The sequence below is a fragment of the Myotis yumanensis genome, unplaced genomic scaffold (assembly GCF_028538775.1).
Source record: "Myotis yumanensis isolate MYYU_CA2020_CCGP unplaced genomic scaffold, mMyoYum1.0.hap1 SCAF_2, whole genome shotgun sequence".
NCBI lineage: Eukaryota > Metazoa > Chordata > Mammalia > Chiroptera > Vespertilionidae > Myotis > Myotis yumanensis.
This window is the reverse complement of record NW_027223753.1, coordinates 129921061-129933232: the sequence shown is the minus strand read 5'-3', so window position 1 is coordinate 129933232 and position 12172 is coordinate 129921061. Positions and strand designations below refer to the sequence as shown.

At 39.9% G+C, this 12172-nt stretch overlaps 1 protein-coding gene across 2 annotated transcripts in view; it reads right to left on the bottom strand.

Annotated features, from left to right (window-relative positions):
• Positions 1-12172, bottom strand: part of CHMP2B (charged multivesicular body protein 2B) — a 36894-nt gene that overhangs the window by 10293 nt on the left and 14429 nt on the right. Inside the window, exons 2-3 of one of the 2 annotated variants that reach the window (XM_070406028.1) lie at positions 8587-8678; positions 15-209 (exon numbers count right to left, since the gene is read on the bottom strand). In XM_070406028.1, coding sequence (XP_070262129.1) covers positions 15-209; positions 8587-8678 — 287 coding nt within the window. The remainder of the gene's footprint in view (positions 1-14; positions 210-8586; positions 8679-12172) is intronic. The other variant, XM_070406029.1, reaches the window with a different exon arrangement.

Genomic DNA, 12172 nt, shown 5'->3' with positions numbered 1-12172 from the left:
AAAGGCTTACTTACCTTTGCTGTAGTAGACATTGCACCAGCCATCTTCATCTGGGAGTTCATCACTTTTGTTTGTGTGGACATAGAAGTGACTTTTGAACTTACAGCAAAAGTTCTTGTTTTCTGTTTCCGTAATTGTACAAGCTGTTTGGCTAAAACTCTGCAAGCTTCTCTATTACCAATTTTGGCCATCTTCTTAATTTCTAATTCCTAAGAGAGGAAATAAAAAGAGGGGAATAGAATCATTGAGGGGTAGGCCTCAAGATTTATTTCAAAAGAACAGGTCAAATATATATATATGGGTGGACAAAAGTAGCTTTAGAGTTGTTCATATGGAAAATACAATAACTAATAAAGAATACTACAAGTATAAACTGTTTCACGTACTCACAAATGTAAACCTACTTTTGCCCACCCCTGTAAAATACACCCTTTCTCCCTGATCATGAATTGAGGCAGAGGCTGTCGTAAAGTCATAGAAAGAAAACAGTAATTTGAGAGGGCAACTTAGTCCACATGTTTCTATAGGAAAGAACCAGTGCCTTCATCTACAAATACAAAGCTGGTCTACAAAACAGTATGCACATAGAGCCCAGCAGAAAATTTAAAAACTCAACCCAAAAGTAGGAAGGAAAGAAGAAGAAAAAAACAAATAAAGGGTTTGGTGGGGCATAGCAAAAAAGAGCACGGTGATAGATTTAAAGCTAATAATGTAAACATATTAAGTGAAAAGGTCCATCTAATAAATAAAAGGCAGGTTTTCAGATTGGATAAGACCCAAATATATGCTAGCTTAGAAACAAATTTTAATTAACAACACACAAAGCTAAGTAAAATAATAGAAAATACATATTATATATAAATACTTATTATAATCTGGAAATCTGGAGTGGCTACATTAATATCACATAAAGCAAACAAAAACTTACGTATTTATCAACAGAAATAAAAAGGGGCATTTCAAAATGATAAAGGAATCAATACGTAAAGATACAAAACACATAAAAGTCTATGTATGTAATAACAATGCTTAAAAATATATGAAGCACAACTGATAGAAGTGAAATGAGAAGCAAACAAATATACAATTAGCTTAGGGAATATCAACAAGTATATTGCTGTAACTGTTATAACTAATGGGCAGAAAATCTGTAACAATACAGAAGATTTACAAAAAACACTATTACTAACTTGACCTAACCAACACTTACAGAAAACTTCAAAACAGCAGAATACTCATTTACAAGCGTACACTGAAAAAAAAGAAGCAACAAAATACAGCATATTCTACATCAGAAAACAAGGCTCAATAAATTTAAGAGGGTTGAATTGATACGAAGTATGTTCTCTAACCACAATAAAATTAAACTAAAGATCAGTAAGGAAAAAAATGAAAGAAAAGTCACAAATGAGCAGAAATTAATGATTCTAAATAAGTCATAGATTTAAAAAAAATGGAGGAAATGAAATAATATTTTGAACTTAATAAAATGAAAACAGCACATATCAAAATGTGTGGACTATAGTAAAAGAAATTCTTAGAAATTTATAGCATTAAAGGTTATATTAAAAAAGGTGAAGGGATTAAGAAGTACTAATTGGGAGTTACAAAATGGTCATGGGGATGTAGAGTACACCATAAGAAATATAACTAATAATATTGTAATAACTGTGTATGGTGCCAGAGGGGTACTGGAATTATCACTTTGTAAGTTATATAAATGTCTAACCACTATGCTGTGCATGTGAAACTAATATAATATTGAATGTCAACTGTAATTGAAAAATAAAAATAGGTATAAAAATTAATTAAACAAAATAGTAAAGGCAAAAATATTATGTTAAAAATGTCTAAAGCATTAACATAGAAAAAAGAATATATAACAAAGTAAACAAAAGAAAGGAAATAATATAAACAAAGAAATCTATAAACTGGAGAAGTAAAAAAATTGCAGAAAGTTAATGAAATCAAAAGCAGGTATTTTTTTGGTGTGTGTGTTTTTGCAAAAAAATAATCAAATTGATATACTATTGTTATGGGTTCACTCAGCGAGATAGACCACCGACTCAGAATTTAAATTTAAGAGCCTTTATTAAGCTGGCCAGCTGACTACAGTCACAGCACCCTGCCGAAGCAGAGGCTGAACTGTAGCACCGACTGCAAGAGTTACATTTTATTATTAAATTTTGTGGAGGCCCAGAGAAAAATGTGTCTTTCAAATTCTGGGCCCCCCAATATGGAGGAAACTCTCTTTATTTATACTTTATCCAGTCCTTTGTCTCCCAAATTTGGAATGAGACTTCCGGGCCTTCTGAGAAAGAAGGCCTGCGTGCTGGGAAGGGGCCATGAGACCATATCTCAAGGCCTGGCCTGATGTCAGTACCTTCCTATCTATGTGCTTTAGGAACAGACAGCACAGCATGACCCAACTGGCCAAAGCGCCAGATATGCAGCCCAGCACACTATTAGCCAGACAGATGAGGGAAAACAACCGGAGAGAGAACAGCCCTAGCCAGTTTGGCTCAATGCATAGAGTGTCGTCCTATGAACAGAAGGGTCCCGGGTTTGATTCTAGTCAAGGGCACATACCTCTCAGAAGCAGGCTAATCCTTGGCCTGGGCCCTGATCAGGGCGCACACTGGAGGCAACCAATCTATAGGTTTCTCTCACATCGATGTTTCTTTCTGTCTTTCCCTCTCTCTCTAAAAATCAATGGAAAAATATCCTCGGGTGAGGATTAAAAAAAATAAAAAAAAGACAGAGAACACACGAGTTATAAGTATTGGGAATGTAAACAGGGGCATCACTTCATATCCTAACGATGTTAAAGGACAATACGAGAATATTATGAACAATAGTATGTGATCACATTTTAAAAGTTGGTAGAAATGGACAAATTAGACACACAAACCAAAGCTCAGTCAAAAAGAGAGAGAACCTGATCTATAGTTTTTAAATGAACTTGTAGTTTAAAACCTATCCATAAGAAAACGTCACTCCCAATGGATTTGCTGATAAATCCTAACAAACTCTTTAGTAAAAGAGAAAGTAAGGGGATATTTGCCAACTCATGCTTTACCATCAGCATTACTCTGATGTCAAAAGTAAATAAAGATACTTCTCAGCGGGAAGGCTGGGCTGGGTGGGTGGGTGGGAAGAGATCAACCAAAAACTTATATGCATATTAATGTCCCAGTGCATAGATTCGTGCACATTGAAAGGAAATTAATTAGAAGAAATATTTTAATATCGCTATCCGCCCTTTCTCTATAATAGAAATGTCAACCAAATTCAGGATCGACAATGAGAGATCGAAATACACGCGTGCGATTGGCGCCAGTGAGAGCTTTATATGCATCACACATGTGCGAGTCAACTTAGCCTTTTATATGTATAGAATAAACTTGCTTAATTAGACCTACTTTCTGATTTAGCTAAACTTTTTCCAGCCCAGTGAAGCACCCCAACTTCTCTTTCAGGTAACTCTCAGCAACACAGCAGTAAATATTAACACGAAGCAGATTATTATTATAGATCATGCAGGGAGAACGAAGGGTGAAATAATTAACTGTAGCAGTGTTCAACTATATTCTGCGCAGTGAGAAAACCAGAAGTCATTTTTCAAGTTCCACCATTTCTTACTTCTTTTCAGTCAGGTCAAGTTTCTAAACTTTCTAAATCTCCATTTTCTGGCTAATGAAAAGAAAATAGGATTCTACAGAGTCTCCTATCTATCTACTCCAGGACTTCTATGAGGATCAAATGTGAAAATGCTTCACAGACATTTGGTTAAACTGTAAAATGTTTGCACCTGGCTATAAAGCAAGTCAAGTTCCTTGGCTAAAGGAACTACAAGGAGGCTAGTGGTTTGGGAGAGGAAGTTGGCGCTGCTATGTGATGTCATTACCTGGCGCCCATAGCAACCGTTTCTGGGCTGGGCTGGGCTGTGGGTCACATTTTGTGCTATGGGGTTGTGACAGCGTTGGCTGCAATTTAGTGGGGTATCCCACTTGGGGGAAGCTGAGTATTGGTTTGTTGGTGCCAGGTCTGTGGTGCTGTTTATTTTTAAACTAGAGGCTCAGTGCACAAAAATTTGTGCACTGGGGGGCGGGGGAAGTCCCTCTGCCCGGTCTGTGCCCTCTCGCAGCCTGGGACCGCTCGGGGGATGACCACCTGGGGGATGACCCCGCTCCCCGGGAAGCTGCCAGTCAGACATCCCTCTGGCAGCCCGGGAACCCCCGGGGGATGTCCACTTGCCAGTGGGGAGCAGGCCTAAGCTACAGTCGGACATACTTAGCGTTGCTGAGGAGGCGGGAGAGGCTCCCACCACCACCGCTGTACTGGCAGCCGTCAGCCTGGCTTGTGACTGAGCATAGCTCCCACTGTGAGAGCGCCCTGACCACCAGGGGGCAGCTCCTGCATTGAGCGTCTGTCCCCTGGTGGTCAGTGTGTGTCATAGTGACCAGTCATTCTGCTGTTAGGGTCAATTTGCATATTACCCTTTTATTATATAGGATAGAGGCCTGGTGCATGGGTGGGGGCCAGCTGGTTTGGCCTGAAGGGTGTCCCGGATCAGGGTGGGGATTCCGCTGGTGTGCCTGGCCAGCCTGGGTGAGGGGCTGAGGGCCGTTTTCAGACTGGCCACACCCCCTTCAGGATGGGGGTCCCCATTGGGGTGCCTGGCCAGCCTGGGTGAGGGGCTGATGGCTGTTTGCAGGCTGGCCACAGCCCCTTCAGGGTAGGGGTCCCCACTGGGGTTCCTGGCCAGCCTGGGTGAGGGCTGATGGCTGTTTGCAGGCTGGCCACAGCCCCTTCACGGTGGGGGTCCCCACAGGGGTTCCTGGCCAGCCTGGGTGAGGGGCTGAGGGCTCTTTTCAGACTGGCCACACTCTCTTCAGGGTGGGGATCCTGCTGGGGTGCCTGGCCAGTCTGGGTGAGGGGCTAATGGCTGTTTGCAGGCTGGTCAAGGCCCCCAGTGGGGACCCTCACCCCATGAGAGTGTGGCCATCCTGGGTGAGGGGCTGATGGCTGTTTGTAGGCTGGCCACGGCCCGCAGCCACCCAAGCTCCCAGTGGAGGCTGGCTGGAAGCAGGTATCTGGGATTTATTTATCTTCTATAATTGAAACTTTGTTGCCTTGAGTGGAGGTCACAGCCAGCCAGGGCAGGCAGGGAGCTTGGCTTCCTCCATCGCCAGGGCAACCAAGCCTCCTGCTTGCTCCAGCTCCGCAGCTGCTGGCCGCCATCTTGGTTGGGTTAATTTGCATATAGTCACTCTGATTGGCTGGTGGGTGTGGCTTGGTGTGTAGCAGAGGTGCAGTCAATTTGCATGTTTCTCTTTTATTAGATTAGATGGCCAGTGTGCGTCATGGCAGCTCCTGCGTTGAGCGTCTGCCCCCTGGTGGTCAGTGCGCATCATAGCTACCAGTCGGATGGACACTTAGCCTTTTATACATATAGATATGCATAACCCATGGACACAGATAATAGGGTAGAGAAGGCCAGGGGCTGGGGATGGGGCAGGCTAAAGCAAGTCAATGGGGCAAAAAAGGAGATATATGTAATATTTTCAGCAATAAAGATTAGAAAAAAACTACATAAAAAGACAACTGCAAATGAATATGTTTCAGGAACACAAATGCAAGTATTCTTAATAAAGGTTCAGCAAACTGAAACAAAGTTTATATATATATATATATATATATATATATATATATATATATACACACACATACACACACACACACACATATACATATACATATATATATTAACACACACACACACACACACACATACACACACACACCCCTCATTACCAATAGCATTTATCCCAGGAGCAAAAGCTTGATTCAACTTTGGAAAATCAAAGTAATTCACTAAATTAATACACTAAAGAGAAACTATGTGATAATCATCTCAATAGATACAAAAAATAAAAATAAGAAACATTTGACAAAATTTATTCCTGATAAAAAGTTTCAGCATAATAGATAAAAAGGAACTTCACCTGAGAAAGGAAGTCTACAAAAATCCTAGTTGTAATATCATACTTTATGGTGAAAGACTGAATATTTCCTCCTAAGATCAGTAAATAGGAGGATGACTGCTATAATCACTTCTATTTAACATTAAGAGTTTTAGCCAGTGTAATAAGGTATATCTTAAAAAAAAAGGCATCAAGATTGGAAAGGAAGATAAAAAGTTTAATTTATCCATAGATGACATGATTGTGTAGAAATCTAATAGGTTATACATAAAGGTTACTACAATAAGGGAGTTTAGGAAGATTACAGGATTACAGATCAATACTGAAAATATTAATTTATTTCTTTCTACATAACAGCAACAAAAAAACAGAAATTTAATTTGTTTTTAAAATATCTAGCGTCAAAAATATGAAATAGTTAGGGATAAACCTGATAAGAGAAGTGTAGAACCTAATTACAAGTACAAACACTGTTGAGAAAATTGAAAGATCTAAATAAATGAAGAGATACAACATGTTCATGGATTGTAAGACTCAATAGTATTAAGATGTCAAGTCTTCCCAAATTAGTTCACTTATTCAATGTAATCCCAATCAAAACAGAAACTTTTATGTAGAAATTTACAATTTTATTTGAAAGTTCATTTGGAAATGCAAAGCACCTGAAATAGCCAAAACAATTTTGAAAACAGAAGTACAAAGTTGAAGAGTTAACACTATATATAACTTTAAAACTTACTATAAAGATACACTAAAAAGTGTAATATTGGCTTAAGAATAGTCACAGACCAATGGAATAGCATAGAGTCCAGAATTAGGCCCACATGTATTAGGACAATTGATTTTCTACAAAGATGATAAGGTATTTGAACAGGGAAAGACGTTATCAACAAATGATGTTGGAATAACTTAATTTCCATATGCAAGAGTGAATCTCTACCCTACCTCACAACATAGTGATTTAATTCAATGCAGATCACAGTTCTAAATGTAAGAATTAAAACTTTAATACTTCCAGGGGAAAATATAAGAGAAAATATTAGTGACTTTGGGTTAGGCAAAGATTTCCTAGGACATTAATAGTACTAATAACAGAAAAATAATAAATTATACTTGATAAAAATAAAAACATCTGCTTTTCAAAATATACTATTAAGAAAATGTAAGACCAGGCCAAGAACTGGGGAGAATATTTGCAAAGATATATTTAATAAAGTACTTGTGTCCAAAATATATAAAGAATTCTTACAACTAAATAATTAGAAAAAAACTTTTAAAAAATAGGTAAAATATTTCAGTAGACCCTTTGGCAAAGACGATATGTAAAAGGCAAACAGGCACATGAAAAGATGCTGAACATCATTAGCGATTAGGAAATCCAATTTAAAATGACAATCTGCTACACACCACTAGAATGGCTACAGGGGAAAAGACTGTTAACTTCAACTCTTGGCCAGGATGTGAAACAGCTTTACTTGCATATATAGCTGGTGGGAACAGAAAACATCACAGCCATTTCGTAGAACTGTTGAGCGTTCTTATACAGTTAAATATACATTTAATCTATGACCCAGCAATCCCACTTCCAGGAATATACCCAAGAGAAATGAAAACATATGTTCACAAAAAGATTTCAATTGGATGTTTATAGCAACTTTATTCAAAATAGCCAAAATCTAGAAATAACCCAAATGTCCATTGGCCTGTGAACAGATAAACAAATTGTGAAACATCCACACAATAGAATAACATTCATCAATAAAAAGAAATTAATCCAGATACATGCAACAAAAATGATCAATCTCAAAAGTTATGAGTGAAAGAAGCCATATGAAATAAAGAATTCATATTCTATGATTCCATTTATATAAAGTTCTAGAAAATGTAAACTAATCTTCAGTGACAGATCAGTGATTGCCTGACTGAGGAGGAGGAAGACAGGGAGGGATGGGTAGGAAGGATTACCAAGGGAATAAGGAAATTTAGGGATGAAGGATATGGTCATTGCCTAGATTGTAGTTAATAGGTATGTCAAAATGTATCAAACTGTATTCTTTGAATATGTACAGTCTATTGCATGTCAATTATACTTCATGCTGTTTATTAAAATATTTTAAGCAACATATATTTAAAAAACATAACAAAATAGTTAAAGATAGTCGATCTATTTTTAAAAATACACTCATTATCACAGACACAATGATACTTAAAATATCAAATAAGTTCAAATATCAAGTAAGACACCTATGAGTGTCTTGTAACCCTCTCTTGTTTTTGAAGACTACATTATCTTTGTTATTAGCTGAGAAGAATTTGGCTCTGTTTTGAGCAATATTTTCTTCCTAGGCATTCATAACTTTTACAAACTGAAGAATACTTTGATTTTATAATAGCAGAATACACAGAATCTTGATGAGTCAGCAGAATGACACAATAAACAAAGGCAAGCAGAAAGAGCAGAAAGGTGTTCAATGCCATTTATTAGTAAAGCAAATCTCTTAGCACCTACCATCTGTCTTTTTCCTAGTTAGCTAATTATTCCAACAATAATTTCCAAATTTGTTTGAAAAGTTAAACTGAAATTTAATGTTCTACTTACCAGCTGTTTTTCTTGTCTCTCTAAAGCTGCTCGATCTCTGCTTATAGCTCTCTGTGTACCTCGTAACTCTCGATTCTGTTCCTTTATTACATCTGAGAGAACCACACACAAAAGAAAAACTAAATGTATGGGCTGTAAAATTTTTTTTAATACCATTTAAAAAACTGGGCTCAGAGATCTCAGTGAAAAATACACATTGAATTATTTGATATTAAATTTTTCTTTCAATTCAGTGCACTAAAAACATCAAATATTCAAACTTGAATTATAAATATTGATTATATACAGAATTATAAAAATGAGTGCACTGTGCTCTAGTCTGAGGTTTAGCCAAAAGTACACATAAATCACGGTAAAATATTCCTGTAGAGAACTGATTAATATACAATGTTTTATACGGCACATGTGTATGTCACACATACACACACATCCTTTTCATCTTTCTCTACTCCAGTATTATATGAACTTCCAGAAAGAAATAAGGTTATGTTTACTAAAGGTTTTTTCTGCACTAAGTCACCATAACAGAGTGAAGCAGCAGATGCTCCAATGAATCCCATCTCTGCCACTTGATCATTATTTGTTAGCAAAGTTAGTTAACACTCTAAATCTCAGGTTTCTGATAAAATAGGGATTGTTGTTAAGAGTAAATAACATACACAATGCCCTGAAATTTATCTTAATTCATCAGTCTTACCCTTTGAAGAATTAAAATATTTATCTAGGCCCGATGGATGATAATTAGGGTTAATTATTATTAAACTAGAGGCCCGATGCACAACATTTGTGCACTGGTGTGTGTGTGGGGTGGGGGGGCGGGGGGGGGGGGGCGGGTGTCCCTCAGCCCAGCCTGCGCCCTCTCGTAGTCTAGCACTGCTGTGGAGGCAGGAGAGGCTCCCGCCACCGCTGCTGTGCTTGCCAGCTGTGAGCCCTCTGGCAAGCCTGGCTTCTGGCTGAGTGGCACGCCCCCTGTGGGAGCACACTGACCACCAGGGGGCAGTTCCTGCATTGAGCATCAGACCCTTGGTGGTCAGTGTGTGTCATATCTACCGGTTGTTCCGCTGTTTACTTGCATATTAGCCTTTTATTACATAGGACAGTGATTTTTTCAAAGGATCACAGATATGGATGGTAATTCTTACCAAAACTGATCTATCATTGTCAGGAATCTTATAACTATTTTACATATATTATACAATATAATATTCATAATAATGCTAGGGAGTTGATTTTCTATTATTTTGTATATAACAAAGTTGAGTATTAGGAAGTTTAAAAAACTTGCTTAAGGTCACAGGGGATAAGCAGTAATGCCAGATTTGGACGTAAGTGTTCTGTCTCCAGAACCAGTGATCTTAATCACTTCACTAGAGAAAATTTTTATTGAAGAGATATATTTAAAAACAATAACAACAGAAATAATAGTTTTATCAGCAAATAGTGATGGGAAACTGGATGAAAAAGGATGAAACTGGACTCCTGCGACACACCACATATAGAAATTAACTAAAAAAAAAAAAGATTAATGATTCAAATTTAAGAGTTAAAATCATAGGACTCTTAGACGAATACACAGGAGTAAATCTGCATGATCTGGTACTTGGCCATGGGTTCTTAAATACAACAGACACTAAAAACATAAGCAACAAAAGAAAAAATAGATAAATGGGACTTTGTGAAAATTAAAACTTGCGTGTATCAGAGGACATTATCAAGTAAAAAGACAATCTACAGAATGGGACAAAATATATGCATATTATTTATATGGTAAGAGTCTGTTTTCCAGAATATATAAAGAACTCTTACAATTCAAAAACAAAGACGAACAACCCCCTTAAAATTGGGTGAAGGATTTAAATAGACATCTCTCTGAAAATATACAAAAGGCCAATAAACACACGAAAAAGATAGTTGATATCAATCATTAGCTATTAGGAAAATGAGATACCAGTTCACATCCACCATAATGGCTATAATCAAAAACAAAAACGGAAAACGGCAAGTATTGGTGAAGATATAGAGATTGGTACCCTTGTACATTGCTTGTAGGAATGTAAATTATTTCAGCCCCTGTGGATAACAGTTTGGTGGTCCCTCAAAAAGTTAAAAAACATAAAATTATCATATGACCCAACAATTCCACTCCTAGGTATTTACCCAAAAGAATCCAAACAGGTACTTAAACTAATACTTCTACATAAATGTTCATAGAAGTACTATTCACAATAGCCAAAAGGTGGAAACAACCCGTATATCCATGAACAGATGAATGAATAAACAAATTGTGATATCCTTATCTAATAATAGACAAACATGGTAATTAACCATACCTCTGACACGCTTCCCATTGGCTAATCAGGGTGATATGCAAATTAACTGCCAACCAAGATGGCAGCCGGCAGCCAGGCAGCTGAAGCGAACAGGAAGCTTGCTTGCTCCAGGGATGGAGGAAGCCAAGGTTCCCCGCCTGCCTTGCCGGCCTCTGAGCTGCACTCTAAGAAACAATGTTGCAATTATAGAACCCAAACAAACCCTAGATTCCTGCTGTCAGCAGCCGAGGCCTCAAGCTGGAGCTGGCCTCAGAGCTGGAGCTGGCCTCAGAGCTGGAGCTGGCTCTCAGCTCCAGTGACAGCCATAGAAAGTAAATAAATCCCAGAATAAAAGAAAAAAAGAAAAAAAGGAGAGGTTGGGAGCTTCAGTCATCCGCCAGCCTGAAAATGGCCCTCAGCTCCTCATCCAGACTGGCCAGGCACCCCAGTGGGGACCCCCACCCTGAAGGGGGTGTGACCAGCTGCAAACAGCCATCATCCCCTCATCCAGGCTGGCCAGGCACCCAAGTGGGACCCCCACCCTGATCCGGAACACCCTTCAGGGCAAACCAGCCAGCCCTGACCCGTGCACCAGGCCTCTATCCTATATAGTAAAAGGGTAATATGCCTCCCAGCACCGGGATCAGCAGAGCCGCGTGGCCTCACGCCCTGGGATCAGTGGAGCTGTGAGGCCTCCTGGCACCGGGATCAGCGGAGCCTCCCAGCACCGGGATCAGAGGAGCAGCGAGGCCTCCCAGCACTGGGATCAGCGGATCAGCGAGGCCTCCCAGCACCGGGATCATCGGAGCAGCGAGACCTTACTGTCCCTGTGTCAAGTGGAGCACCGAGGCCTCCCAGCACCAGGATCAGCGGAGCAGCGAGGCCTCCTAGCAACGGGATCAGCTGAGCAGCGAGGCCGCAATGCCCCGGTGTCAAGCGGATCCACGAGGCCTCCCAGCACTGGGATCAGCGGAGCCGCGAAGCCTCCTGGCCCCTGGAGCAGCGTGACAGGGGGCAGCGCCCAAACCCCCTGATCGCCCTGCAGCTCTGTGTGTGACAGGGGGCAGGGCCACAACCTCCCTATCCGCCCTGCTCTGTTCATGACAGGGGAAGGCGTCCCAACCCCCTGATCGGCCCTGCTCTGTGCCTGATAGGGGGGAGCTCCCCAACCCCCTGATTGGCCCTGCTCTGTGGGTGACAGGGGGCGGCGCCCCAACCCCCTGATCCGCCCTGCTCTGTATGTGACAGGGTACGGAGCCCCAACCCCCCTGATCGGC